General features: G+C 44.5%; 1 protein-coding gene across 3 annotated transcripts in view; it reads right to left on the bottom strand.

Annotated features, from left to right (window-relative positions):
• Positions 1-14,255, bottom strand: part of naf1 (nuclear assembly factor 1 homolog (S. cerevisiae)) — a 258,554-nt gene extending 244,299 nt beyond the window's left edge. The window contains exons 1-2 of one of the 3 annotated variants that reach the window (XM_072572957.1): positions 14,176-14,255; positions 3,845-4,473 (exon numbers count right to left, since the gene is read on the bottom strand). In XM_072572957.1, coding sequence (XP_072429058.1) covers positions 3,845-4,455 — 611 coding nt within the window. In that variant the 5' untranslated portion in view covers positions 4,456-4,473; positions 14,176-14,255. Of the gene's footprint in view, positions 1-3,844; positions 4,474-14,028 lie in introns of all 3 variants that reach the window. The other 2 variants (XM_072572784.1, XM_072572871.1) reach the window with 2 other exon arrangements.
• Positions 14,256-14,785: the final 530 nt, after the last annotated feature.

Here is a 14,785-nt window from a genome sequence, read left to right as displayed (position 1 = left end):
CTGGGCTGAGAAATGGCAGATGGCGTTCAACCTGGATAAATGCAAAGTGATGCATTTTGGAAGGTCAAACTCGAATGCTGAATATAGGATTAAAGACAGGATTCTTGGCAGTTTGGAGGAGCAGAGCGATCTGGGTGTGCAAGTACATAGATCCCTTAAAATTGCCACCCAAGTGTTTAGGTTTGATTAAGAAAGCATATGGTGTTTTGGCTTTCATTAACATGGGTATCGAGTTTAAGAGCCGCGAGGTTTGCTGCAGCTCTACAAGTCCCTGGTGCAACCACACTTGGAATATTGTGTCCAGTTCTGGTCGTCCTACTATAGGAAAGATATAGAGTCTTTGGAGAGGGTACAATGAAGGTTTACCAGGATGCTCTCTGGACTGGAGGGCTTGCCTTATGAAGAAAGGTTGAATAAGCTCGGACTTTTCTCTCTGGAGAGAAGGAGGAAGAGAGGAGACCTGATCGAGGTGAACAAAATAATGAGAGGAGTAGATAGAGTCAATAGCCAGAGACGTTTCCCCAGGGCAGGATTGACTGGTACGAGAAGTCATTGTTTGAAGATATTAGGAGGAAGATATAAAGGAGGCATCAGAGGTAGGTTCTTTATGCAGAGAGTTGTGAATGCATAGAATGCGTTGCCAGCTGAGATGGTAGAAGTGAAGTCATTGGGGTCAGTTAAGCGACTGCTGCACATGCACATGGATAGCAGTGAGTTGAGGGGTGCATAGGTTAAGTTACTATATTTTACATTAGAATTAAGTCACGGCACAACATCATGGGCCTAAGGGCCTGTCTTTTGCTGTACTTTTCTATCTATGTTCTATTGCTTCTTAGATCAGTACATTGCACAAGCTACCAAGGAATGGGCTAGTTTTAATCTAGTAGTGTGTTCGGATTAATAAGCAATCTCATAATTAAGGAATTTCTAAGGGGTTACGATTGTAACATAGTAGAAAAAGAATCCACTTTGAGGGAGAGCAACCAGAGTTTCAAACCCGCATTCTCAACTTAAACATGTAATGAAGAAGACTAAAGTGGACCGAAAGGAAAAGGTCAGTAGATGAGCAGCAGTAGACATTTAAGCAGATATTTCAGAATACTCAGCAAAACTTTATTCTGGTCAAAAAGAAGAATGGACCACCTATGGTTAGAAGTGATCAGAAAATATCTAAATCAAAAACTGAGACATAGGAAGTGGTGGAAACCAGTGATGGGGCAGAGGGCTGGGAACATTTCTTTTTTGATCCAATTTCCAATTTTCCTTTCTTGTATCAAATTTTTGAACATACTGTCATCTGCCAAATCAGAACTCAACCTTCTAATTATTGACTTTCACCCAGGAGAATCGACGTTTCAGGAGAAGGGCTCATGCCCAAAACGTCGATTCCCCTGCTCCTTGGCTGCTGCCTGACCTGCTGCGCTTTTCCAACAACACATTTTCAGCTCTGATCTCCAGCATCTGCAGTCCTCACTTTCTCCTACAAGACAATTATAGGCAATGCAAACAAAGTGAAGAGGGTGGCGAGGGTGAGCAGGAAGGGACTAAATTAAAACACAGAGTTTGAGAGACAATACTGTATCCCCACAAAGTGCCCACTTCTAAAAGGCATCAAGAGCGTTGATGGATACTGCATGATCCTTCTCTAAGGACACCCGGGCATGAACATAAATGAAGAGGGGTAGGCGGTCAGAGCATTTCAATTACTAAACTTTGACTGACCACCAGCCACCCTAAAGCTCTATGTACATCACCACTGAAAGGATTCTCAAACCTTGGCCCAGAATTCCTTTCCCTCTTAAATGCATGGGTTGAGTCTGCCTCCTCCTCTCTCAGGCAGCACATTCAAGACCCTAACCATTCACAGTTTGAAAGGCTTTTCTCATAACGCCTTTGCTTCTTTTGCCAGTTACATTAGCAATTTACAAACTCATTCTTTATCTTTTCAGGACTAGGAAGTTTCTCTCTACCTATTCTATCCAGATTCACTGTGATTTTAAATAACACCATTAGATCTCCTACAAGCCTTCTCTTCAAACAAGACAGTAGATATTATATACTGCCTCTCCACCTTTTTTTCTTATCAAAATGAATCATCAACTTCTCTGCATCAAGTGTCATTTGTCACTAGTTCACCCAGTCCACCACATTCATGTCTTTTTGAAGTTGGCATTAACTTTTGGGCTAACATTTATTGTCCATCCCTAGTTTTCGGTGAGGTGACAGCACACTGCCTTCTTGAACTGCTTCAGCCCATTTGCTACTCCCACAATGCAATCAGGGAGCAAAGTCCAGAATTTTGACCTACAGACATATTTCAGGTCAGAATAGTGCAGCAGAATGGAGGGAAACTTGCAGGTGGTGTTTCCATGTATCTGCTTCCCTAGCATTTATAGTTGTGATGGACAAGAATTTGGAAGTTACTGTCTGAGGAGCTTTGGTGAGCTTCCTTTCAGTTTACAATGCTTCCAAATTTCATATGATCTGCAATTTTTTTTAAATTGTGCTTTTACATCAAGATCTGATCATTAATGTCCATCATGAAAAGCAACAGTCTCAATACTGATCCATGGACAAGTTGACGAAGAACCGACTCTCCAGCCAAGAAAAGCACCATTAACCATTACTTTCCATTGCCTGTCAGCCAACTTAATATCAGTTGATTATTGCTCCCGTTATTCCATGACTTATTTTTCTATGACAAGAGTTGTGTGGCATTGTATCGAGAATCTTGTGGAAGTGTACATACACCATATTGATAGTAATGCCCTCATCCATTGGTCATTAAAAAAGTCCAGCAAATAAATTCTCTCTAATAAATCCATGCCACGTTTTCTTAAATACTAATTCTGTCCCAAATTACTGTTTCTAAAATACACCCCACCAAGAAAGTTAAAACAAAACTGACAAATGGTGCATTTGCGATCCTCATAGTCTGTGGCTGTTTGCATGGTACATCTCCCTATGCTTCTGCAATGCCTAGCTGTTCTCCAGCTCAGTAAGACTGCCCACATTTCCTATCACAGCCCATAATAACTTCTCTTCAACCAACACACTTGTTAACACCAAGCCACTAAGGAGCTGTTTAGGTTCCCTTGATTCCTCGCCAACATGTTACCCCTATTGAAGAACACACACTCAGCTTCTACATGTATGGTAATGATACACCACACCACCAATCTAAAGGTTGTTCGAAAATGGCCACTGTTACATTCACCTTTCCTTCAATTATCCAGGCCTCACAATCAGATTTCCTTCCTGTATCATTCCACCTCACCATGTCATTTTTCACTCTCCACCTCTTTTATTTCATCATCCTTTCTCATATCTTATTCTTTCATCTGTTACAGTTCTGTGAAATAATTTTTAGCAATTTGTATACAGTTACTAGATACATAAAATGCAAGCAGTTGAAGTAGTCCAATAACACCAAAATAATTCCTTTCCTCATTTCACTATCGGGATCTTGATACTGTTGTTGGGACTTTGATCTCCAAAGCAGCAGGAAAATTGGGAGCGAATAAACCGAAACAAGCAAAATCAGCCACCAGCTGTACACCTAGGGTAACAATATGCCTTTCATCTTTATTGCTCAATTAGCAACGCAAAACGTAGTTATCTGTCTCATGCTTGTTTTTGTAATACTGCTTTGTACATAGTGGAGCACTCGGTTTATGAAAGATAATTTCAAGTTTTCTTTAAATTGACTAAGGGAGCGTACATCTCCTTAAAATGAAAAGAGAACTTTCTTTTCTTTGATTAAATAAACTAGGTATTCTAGTATTATACTATCTAGAAATTTGCTAAAGTTTAGTATTACCAACTCCTTTCCTCGTATGCTCACCTGTCCGATGAAGAGCTTTCATCATCATCACTAATTTCTGCATCAGCTGCACTGTCTTGTAATGTAACATCAACCTGTGGGAAGTTATTTTCTTGGCCTGAGTGTTGGTCTTGTGTACGTTCTGTTTCCTGGTATTTCAACTGTGCTATTTCAAATGATAACGTCTCCAGCTGAGCAGACACTGAAACTTCCATTTCCTGATCACCAGTGACCAAGGCAGGAGTGGCAGATGTAATCTCACACTTTTGAGAAGTACTGAGCTCACTTGATTTAACAGCATTCAAAGTCCCTTGCGCGACAGGTGTTACTGGAGTTACACAAGGCAGCACATTGCCAATAATTTCATTTGCAGTGCTCTGGAGAGATGGAACACCAAGCTCATGCTGAACTTTAGAATCTTTCTGCTTTATCACACAAACTTCAGAAGCTGCCATCAGAGATTCATTTTTACATGCTTGAGTGCATAATTCTGCTGCTGGCTGTTCATGTCGTTTGTCAGCCAAATCATCATTGCTTTCCATCAATAAACTGCCCTCAGAGACCACTCTCTTCTCAGTGGTGTCTGTCTGTTGAGAGGGTTGAACGTCTCTATCTCCTCCTTGGTCTGTCATACTTCTTCAAAATCAAAACTGAAAGGAAACAAAGAAAAGAAAAACAAGTAAGAACATATAACATTTAAGAAGGTTTGATCAAGTGAGAAAAAAAATAAAAAAGTAGACCATATGGCTCACTCAAGCCTGCTCGCTTATTCAATACTACCAAAGCTAATTTTCTACCTCAACTCAACTTGCCTGTCCATTTCCCTACAAATGCCTGAGAAATAAAAAAAACACAAGGTTATGTACTGCATCTCAAACATTTATAGTCTTTATGCAACGCTTTTAATTTTAGAAAGATGTTCCGACCTACTTCACAGAAGCATCACAAAAGAAATTATGACATTACACATAAGGAGATATAGGACAGATTGCTGAAAGGTTTAAGGAAGAATCTATAAAAAGGTAGAAAGTGAGGTAGAAAGTCAAAAGAGATGTAGAGAAAGAATTCTGGAACCTAAGTGGTTGAACCAGAGGTCTCCAATGATGGTGTCATTAAAATCATGGATACTTAAGAGGTCAAAATCATGGGAGCTGAAATAGTGGCATTTATGGTAGGAGGATATTATAGACAGAGGGGTCAAACCAAGGGATTTGAAAACAAGGAGGAAAGTTTTGAAAAATGAGACACTACTTAATCAGCAGTTCTCTCGCTATGATGAGCAAGCTCAGAATGCAACTAAGTCGACTTGAAGGGGCGAGGGTATGACACAAATCAACCATATCAAAGACTGCAGACAATTGAAGAATGACGATATAAAACAACCTGTCTTTGGCACTGTCACACTTGCACTTTTAATAAGTAGCATTTTAGATGTGTTGCAAGATTGAAGCTTTATTATACCTAATTGCCACTCATGGGAAAATGTAACATTCTTTAATGACTACTGCCCAGTGGTTCTGTACTCCATGATCATGGAGGATACTTCGTGCTTCGAGAGGTTGGTCACGGCCCACATCAATTCTAGTCTCCCAGCCTGCCTCAATCCCCTGCAATTTGCCCACCGACATAACAGGCTGACAGCAGACGCCTGTTCCCTAGCCCTGCACTCCTGTTCATCAACACCATTATCCCCTCAGACTGATCTCGAAACTCCAAGATCTAGGTCTCGGCTCTGCCCTCTGCATCTGGATCCTCACCCCACAGACTGCAATCAGTGAAGATAGGCAACCGTACCTCCTCCACAAGGAGGCTCAACACTGGAAACCCCCTCCCAAAACAGACGCAATCTCTGCCCCCTACTATACTCCCTGTACACCCACATGTGCGGTTCTGCCAAATTCCATACAAACACCATCTTTACATTTGCTGACAACACCACCGTGGTAGGACAGATGTCAAACAACAATGAGTCAGAATACAGAAAGGAGACAGAGAGCTTGGTGAATTGGTGCAATGATAACAACCTCTTCTCAATGTCAGTAAAACTAGAGAACTGATCACAGACTTCAGAAAGAAAGGAGAACAAGCCTCATTTACATCAATGGGGCTGAGGCTGAGAGGGTGGAATGCGTCAAGTTCCTCAGGGTGACTATAACCAACAATCTGTCCAGGATTTCCCACATTGTACAATGGTTAAAAAGGCACAACAATGCCTCTTCTTCTTCAGGTGGCTCAAGATATTTGCCATGCTCATAATGACCCTGACTAACTTTAATAAATGCACCATTGAAAACATACCACCCAGGTGCCTAACAGCCTGGTATGGCAACTGCTCTGCCTAAGACTGTTTGAAACTACAGAAGGTTGTTGCAAGGCCCAAGAGAAAGTGAGGACAGCAGATATCCAGCTCAGACCATCACAGAAAAACCGCCCATTTATGCATCTCATTGCCGTGGAAAGGCTGCCAACATCAAAGACCCACCCCACCAGGTAATGCTCACCTGCAAACTCTTCCTTCAGAGGATACAGAAGCTTGAACACGGTTCACAAACAGCTTCTTCCCTGCCAATATTAGACTGATGGATGGACACTAACTTCAAATAATGCTGATCTTGTTAATGTCGAACTTATCTAGCACATGTCCTGTGCAGTGTAGCCTGCATGCCTTACTCTATCCAACTCTTTTTTCACCATAAGAGCTGTATGTCATTGCTTACTATGATCTGCCTGTGCTGACTGCAAACAAAGCTTTTCACTGTACTGAGATACACATTGGGAGATGACAACACTTGAGAGCTGCGTTGATGACCTTCCCAAAGGAAGCAGATGTGGCATGAGTGTATGGCTTTAATTTGGATAGTTGAAGGTTGAGAATGTTCAGCAAATTGCTAGCTGAAGAAATGGTGAGTTGAGATCCAAAGAACTGGGCTTTTGAGGATGTGAGTGTGAAAGTTGGGAAGCTCCCCACACAAGAACAGGTACAAAAGACTAGGGTTTGAGGGCAAAGCTGAATGTAAAGCAATGCCAGGAAGGTAACCAGAACCCCAAGGGGAACATCACCCCTGCTCATGACTCCACCCCCATTCCCCCCCACCACCACACCCACTCCAGTTACAGGCTCCACCATCATTCCCAGCTCCACACCTACACCAGGTCCTAGCTCCCAGCCCTGCCGAGTTTTCACCATCCCCCCAGAGCTTCCCCTCACCGAGGACAAACGATCAGTCCTCAGGAAAGACCTTGCCTTTATCCCACTCCGTTCACGCATCAGTGAATTTAATATGTATTGTGACGTCAAACATTTCTTTCGCCACCTCTGCCTCTGAGCTCACTTTTACAATCAGGACTCCCACCTACCTTCTGAGGACCCCTTCACCCGCCTCCAACACACTATCCACCTGGACACCCCGCGCTGGCCTTCTACCCGCCCTCGACGTCTTCATTTCCAACTACCGCCGAGACATTAACCGCCTCAATCTGTCTACCCCCACCCTCCACTCCAACCGCTCAGCCCTCCACTCCCTCTGCTCCAATCCCAACCGCACCATCAAACCAGCAGATAAAGGGGGTGCTGTGGTAGTTTGACACAATGACCTCTACACTGCTGAAGCCTCTACACCAACTCGAAGACACCTCCTCCTACCGCCCCATCGACCATGACCCCACCCCCCAATCACCAAACCATCATCTCCCAGGCCATAGAGAACCTCATCACCTCAGGAGATCTCCCACCCACAGCTTCCAACCTCATAGTCAGAGAACCCTGCACCGCCCAATTCTACCTCTTTCCCAAGATCCACAAGCCTGACCACCCCGGCCGACCCATTGTCTCAGCGTGCTCCTGTCCCACTGAACCCATCTCTACCTACCTCAACACTGTCCTATCCCTAGTCAAGGAACTCCCCACTTACGTTCGAGACACCACCCGCTCCCTCCACCGCCTCCAAGACTTCCGTTTCCCAGCCCCCAATGCCTCATCTTCACCATGGATATCCAATCCCGCTACACCTCCATCCACCATGACTAGAGCCTCCAAGCCCTCCATTTCTTCCTCTCCCGACGTCCCCAACAGTACCCTTCCACCGACACTCATTCGTTTGGCCGAACTGGTCCTCACCCTTAACAATTTCTCCTTTGAATCCTCCCACTTCCTCCAGCCCAGAGGCCATAGGCACCCGTATGGGCCCCAACTATGCCAGTCTCTTCGTTGGCCGTGTAGAACAGTCCATCTTCCGCAGTTACACCGGCACCACACCCCACCTCTTCCTCCGCTACATTGATGACTGCACTGGCGCCACCTCATGCTCCCGCGAGGAGGTCGAGCAATTCATCAACTTCATCAACACATTCCACCCTGACCTGAAATTCACCTGGACCATCTCTGACACCTCCCTCCCCTTCCTGGACCTCTCCATCTCCATTAATGACGACCGAATTGACACTTTTTTTTTTACAAACTCACCGACTGCCACAGCAACCTGGATTACAGCTCTTCCCACCCTACCTCCTGCAAAAATGCCATCCCGTATTCCCAATTCCTCTGCCTCTGCTGTACCTGCTCCCAGGAGGACCAGTTCCACCACAGAACACACCAGATGGCCTCCTTCTTTAGAGATTGCAATTTCCCTTCTCATGTGGTTAAAGATGCCCTCCAATGCATCTCATCCGCATCCCACACCTCCGCCCTCAAACCCCACCTCTCCAACCATAAGAAGGACAGAACCACTACCCCCCCCCCCCACCCCCCCCGATCCTCACTTTCCACCCAACCAACCTTTGCATTATCTGCATCATCCGCCAACATTTCCGCCACCTCCAAACGGACCCCACCCCTTTCCACAAAGATCGTTCCTCTGTGACTACCAGGTCAGGTCCACGCTCCCACCCCCCTTCACCACCCGACGCCTGGAGGAAGAACGTCTCATCTTCCATCGCGGAACACTTCAACCCCAGAATTTCCTCATTTCCCCTCCCCCCCTCTCCTTACCTCAGTTCCAACCTGCCAGCTCAGCACTGTCCTCATGACTTGTCCTACCTGCCAATCTTCCTTCCCACCTATCCACTCCACCCTCCCCTCTGACCTATCACCTCCATCCCAACCCCATTCACCTACTGTACTCTTTGCTACCTTCCCCTCCCCACCCCCCATAATCCCATTTATCTCTCCACCTTGGAGGCTTCCTGCCTCTATTCCTGATGAAGGGGTTTTGCCCAAAACGTCGATTTTCCTGCTCCACAGATGCTACCTGACCTGCCGTGCTTTTCCAGTACCACTCTGATCTAAACTCTGGTTTCCAGCATCTGCAGTCCTCACTTTTGCCGAGGTGATCAGAGATAGTCTAATCTGAAATGTATTGCCACAACATCACAAAGATTTAACTAACTCACAAATAATTCTATTATACAGCGTAACAAGGTCTTTATAAAACAGCACACTATCCAATGTACTAGATATTTTCTCAACCTGTTCAGAGATGTTATTACATACTCTGAAGCAGGTGTAACTTGAACTGGGCTTTCTGGTCCAGTGGTAAGGGACATTATCATTGCGCTACATGAGCACTTGTGAACAACACCATGAATCATTGAACATAGGTGCAGGAGTAGGCCACTCAGCCCTTTGAGCCTGCATCACCACTCAATGCGATCATGGCTAATCATGCTATTTCAGTATCCCGCTCCCACTTTCTCTCCACACCTCTTAGTCCCCTTAGCTACAAGGGCCAAGTCGAGCTCCCTCTTGGATATATCTAACGAACTGGTCCCAACAGCTTCCTGTGGGAGAGAATTCCTTAGGTTCACAACTCCCTGCATGAAGAAGTTCTACCTCATCTCAGTCTTTCCTCAAATGAGGAGACCCAAAACTGCATACAATACTCAAGGTGTAGCCTCACCAAGGCCCTGTATAACTGCAGCAAGACATCCTTACTCCTCACGTTATGAAGCAGAGCATGCCATTAACTTTCTTCACCACCTGCTGCACCTGCATGCCAACCTTCAGCAAATAACACCTAAGTTCCATTGCACCTCATCTTTTCTTAAACTGTCAACATTCAGATAATAATCTGCCTTCCTGGTTTTGTGACCAAAGTGGATAACCTCACATTTATCCAAGTATTTGCCAAGTACAAGTCATGCTGCTATAACACATGTTTCGACAGTACAAAGTGACTATAATGCGATTGACAAATTGTGGACGTTGTTTGGATGATGTGAACTTTCTACTGAATGGGTATAGCAATTTTCTATTAGCGATCCTTATGCAGCATGATTTTATATAGTGGTTTTCCATTGCATGATTTTCTATAGCACAAGGATGCAGGGGAACACAACTGTCGCATTATAGCAGAACGACCTGTATTTGCCAACTTGGCCAGTCTATCCAAGTCACTCCGCAGCCTCTTAGCATACTCCTCACAACAGCCACTCAGTTTAGTGTCATCTGCAAATTTGAAAATATTGCATTCAATTCCTTCGTCCAAATAGTTAATACAAATTGTGAACAGCTGCAGTCTCAGCAGTGAACCCTGTGGTAACCCACTTGAAATATGGCCCAGTCCTTACAGCATCAGATCATTGCCAGCCACTGGAGATGTCCCGGAGGACTGGCAAGTAGCTAATGTTGTTCTTCTGTTCAACAAGGGAGATATGGATAATCCAGCAAACTACAGACCGGTGAGTCTCACATCAATTATTGTGAAGCTATTGGAGAGAATTCTTAAGGATAGATTTATGCAGACTAGGAAAAGCATGGCCTAATTAGGACAATCTGCATGGCTTTGTGGGAGGCAGGTCATGTCTTACAAAGTCGACTGAATTTTTCGAGGAGATGAAGAAGGCGATCGATGAGGATAGAGCAGCGGATGTTGTCTACATGGATTTTAGTAAGGCTTTCGACAAGGTCCCTCATGGTAGATGCATCCAGGCGATTACGATATACGGGATCCATGGTGACTTGGCCGCATGGACTCAGAATCGGTTTGCACGTAGAAAGCAGAGGGTAGTAGTGGAACATTGTTTTTATGGCTGTAGGTCCATGACTAGGGGTGTTCTACTTGGATGAAAATGCAGATGGGTGGGTTAGTAAGTTTGCAGATGAGACAAAGATCAGTGGAGTTGTGGATAGTGTAGAAGGTTGTCAAAGATACAACAGGATGCGGATCAGCAGCGTATATGGTTGGAGAAATGGCAGATAGAGTTTAATCTGGGTAAGTGCGAGGTGCTGCTCTTTGGGAGATGAAATGTTACGGAAAAGTATACAGTTACTGGCAGAGTCCTGAACATCATTGATATAGACAGGAATATTGGGGTTCAAGTCCATAGCTCCCTGAAAGTGGCTACCCAAGTAGGTAGGGCAAAAAAGGCTTTACCTTTACTGGTTGGGGAATTGGGTAAAAGAGTCATAATGTCATATTGCAGCTTTATAAGACTTTGGTTGGGCCACACTTAGAGTAATGCATTCAATACTGGTCGCCATATTACAGGAAAGATGTGGAGGCTCCAGAGAGGGTTCAGAAGAGGTTTACCAGGCCGCTGCCTGGATTAGAGGGTCTGAGCTATAAGGTGAGGTTAGAAAAACTCGGGTTGCTTTCTCTGGAGCAGTGGCGGCTGAGGGGAGACTTGATGGAAGTCTATAAAATTGAGATGAGTGGACATTGTTGACGGTCAAAATCTTTTTCCTAGTGTTTAAAAGACTAATGTTAGGGAACATGCATTTAACGTGAGAGGGGGAAAGTTCAAAGGAAATGTGAGGGGCAAGTTTTTTTTAACAAAGAGTGGAATGTTGTGAAATTTGAAAAGGTTCAGAGAAGATTTACAAGGATGTTGCCAGGGTTGGAGGATTAAAGCTATAGGGAGAGGATTAATAGGCAGGGGCTGTTTTCTCGGGAGGGGCATGGATACAATAAATAGACAAGGTTGTTTTCCCCTCGGGTGGGGAGTGTCCAGAACTAGAGGGCATAGCTTTGGGATGAGAGGGGTACTCTAGAGCGCTACTCTAATCTTGACAGTGATCTCCAGCATCTGCAGTCCTCACTTTTGCCTAGTTGATTCCAACAAGACAGAACCAAACCACCTCCTCCTGGCATTCAGTCCCATCACTAAATATGACAACATAACAGTTATCATTGACCAGAAACTTACCAGGACCACTAATAAATATTATGGCTATACAAAAGCAAATAAGAGCTAGGATCCTACAGCAACTAAGTGATCGCCAGACTCCCTAGCCTGTCCACAACCTACAAGATACAGGTCGGGTGCGCAATGGAATACTTGCAACATACCAGAGTCAGACAGCTGTACAGTTTGAAACAGACCATTTGGTGCAACTTGTCCATACAGACCAGATATCCTAAATTAACTTTGTCTCATTTGCCAGCAATTGGCTATATCCCTCTAAACCCTTTCTATTCATATCCCAATCCAAATACCTTTTAAATGTTGTAACTGTACCAGCATCCACCACTTCCTCTGGCAGCTCATTCCATACATGCACCACTCTCTGTAAATGTTGCCCCATAGGTCCTTTTAAATCTTTCCCTTCTCACCTTAAATCTAGTTTTGGACTACATTATACCAGGGGAATACTCCTTTGCAATTTACCTTATCTATGCCCCTCAAACCCTCCAAACCCAACAAAATCTTGATAAATCTTTTCTGAACCCTTTCAAGTTTCACAACATCCTTCCTGTAGCAGGGAAACCAGAAGTGCACACAGTATTCCAATACCGGCCTAACCAATGTCCTGTACAGCTGCAAAATGACCTCCCAACTTCTATACTCAATGCACTGACCAATAAAGGCAAGCATATCAAATGCCCTCTTCACCATCCTGTCTACCTGCAACTCCATTTTCAAGTAGTCTGGATGGTTGAGTTCCAACAACACTCAAAGTTCATCACCATCGGGAACAAAACACTCTGCTTTATTCACACCCTATCCACTACTAACATGCAATGATAGTACTGTACAACATTTGCAGAAGATGCCATAGCAGCCCACCAAGATTCCATCCATAGCACCTTCCAAACGTAACATCCACAAGATGAATGATAGCAGATACAAACATGACCATCTGTAAGTTCACCTCCCAAGTTACACAATATCCTGAATTAGAAATAAAGCACCATTCCTTCACAGTCACTCAGTTAAAATTCTGGAACATCTGTCCTGCCAGCCTCGGGGCACATGTACACCACAGACTGAAGTGGGCTAAGGCAGCAGCTCACCCCCACTACTCAAAAGCTGCAAGGATGGACAACAAATGCTGGACTTGCATCAGACCCTGTGAAAAAAAAAGTTGCAGATTTCCATTGCCCTTTTTACAACCTCCAGATCGCAAAACATTGTACAACTTTTTTAAGGGATGGTCACTGCTGTAATTTAGAAAATACAGTCGTTAATACAGAAAGCAAATAGCAATAGGATAATGACCAGATAAGTTTTTATGATGAGGCAACCGTGCTGTAGTGTACAAACTCACTTTCGCTTCTTCAAAAAAAAAGTGCTGGGAGATCTTGTACATCCAGTCAGATGTCAGTCAAACGTTCCACTAAAAGACAACATCTCAAAATGGTATAGCCCTCTCTCAATTCCACACTGGCACATCAACCCGAATTTTTGTGCACACACCTGGATTGGGACTAAATCTGGAATCTTATGGTTTACAGGCAGGTTTCCAACTGCACTACAACTAACTTGAATGATAAATAAATCAAAAACTGTCATACACCCTATTCTCTCCCACCCCTACCCAAAAACAAAACAGTGACCTCAGCAAATGGGATTTACTATACTACAGGAAATACATTATGTTGGCACTTCTGTTTTAATCGGTTAAACCAAAGTGCCTCACTGGAGGAGTCGAACAAAGCAGAACCTGAATTGAATTGAATTTATTGTCACGTGTACCAAGGCACAATAAAGTTTTGTCTTGACAACAATATAGGCAGATTATAAAGTAGCATAGATAAGTAAATAATAGGTAATAATGACTTGTATTAATGATTGCAAGATAGTCATCCAAAAGGAATAATTACGAATTAAATACCTTGCTCCATGCCACAGACCATTTAATAAGTAACTTTTATTATCATAAATTGTTTAGAAATATCTAACCAATATATAGATGGTTTAAACATTCTACTATGTTTAAGTACTCCAGGTGTTACTACATTAAAGTGCAATAAAGGGCAGTAACCCACCTACAACTTTAACATCAACAGGGGAGCCTCACCGTCGGTGCTCAGGAAAAAAATTAAACGAAACCGTCACGAAACTGAAGGATCTGACCGAATAGTGGTCGGTCTCGGTGAGAAGTCAAGGATTGATTGAGTTTTGATGAATATTACCAGCGGCTCTGTGAGGATCACCACATCTCACCAACAACACGCCGCCTCTCGCGCTCTGCCAACACGCGCCGTCGCACCTGATGACAACACAACCCGGTCGCGGGGTGATGATGTCAGCGATGACAGTTGGTGAGGCGGCGATTGGATTAGCGGGAATGTCATTGAGAGTGTCCCTCACCCGAGGACACCCACCAGGTGTGAGTCAGGGTGTCCCTCACCCGAGGACACCCACCAGGTGAGAGTCAGGGTGTCCCTCACCCTAATACACCCACAAGGTGTGAGTCAGGGTGTCCCTCACCCTAATACACCCACCCGGTGAGAGTCAGGGTGTCCCTCACCCTAATACACCCACCCGGTGAGTCAGGGTGTCCCTCACCCTAATACACCCACCAGGTGAGTCAGGGTGTCCCTCACCCTAATACACCCACAAGGTGAGAGTCAGGGTGTCCCTCACCCTAATACACCCACCCGGTGAGTCAGGGTGTCCCTCACCCTAATACACCCACCCGGTGAGAGTCAGGGTGTCCCTCACCCTAATACACCCACCCGGTGAGAGTCAGGGTGTCCCTCACCCTAATACACCCACCCGGTGAGTCAGGGTGTCCCTCAC

This window comes from Chiloscyllium punctatum, chromosome 1, assembly GCF_047496795.1.
Source record: "Chiloscyllium punctatum isolate Juve2018m chromosome 1, sChiPun1.3, whole genome shotgun sequence".
Lineage (NCBI taxonomy): Eukaryota > Metazoa > Chordata > Chondrichthyes > Orectolobiformes > Hemiscylliidae > Chiloscyllium > Chiloscyllium punctatum.
Note: the sequence above shows the minus strand (reverse complement) of the source record. Positions and strands in the feature narration are given on the sequence as shown.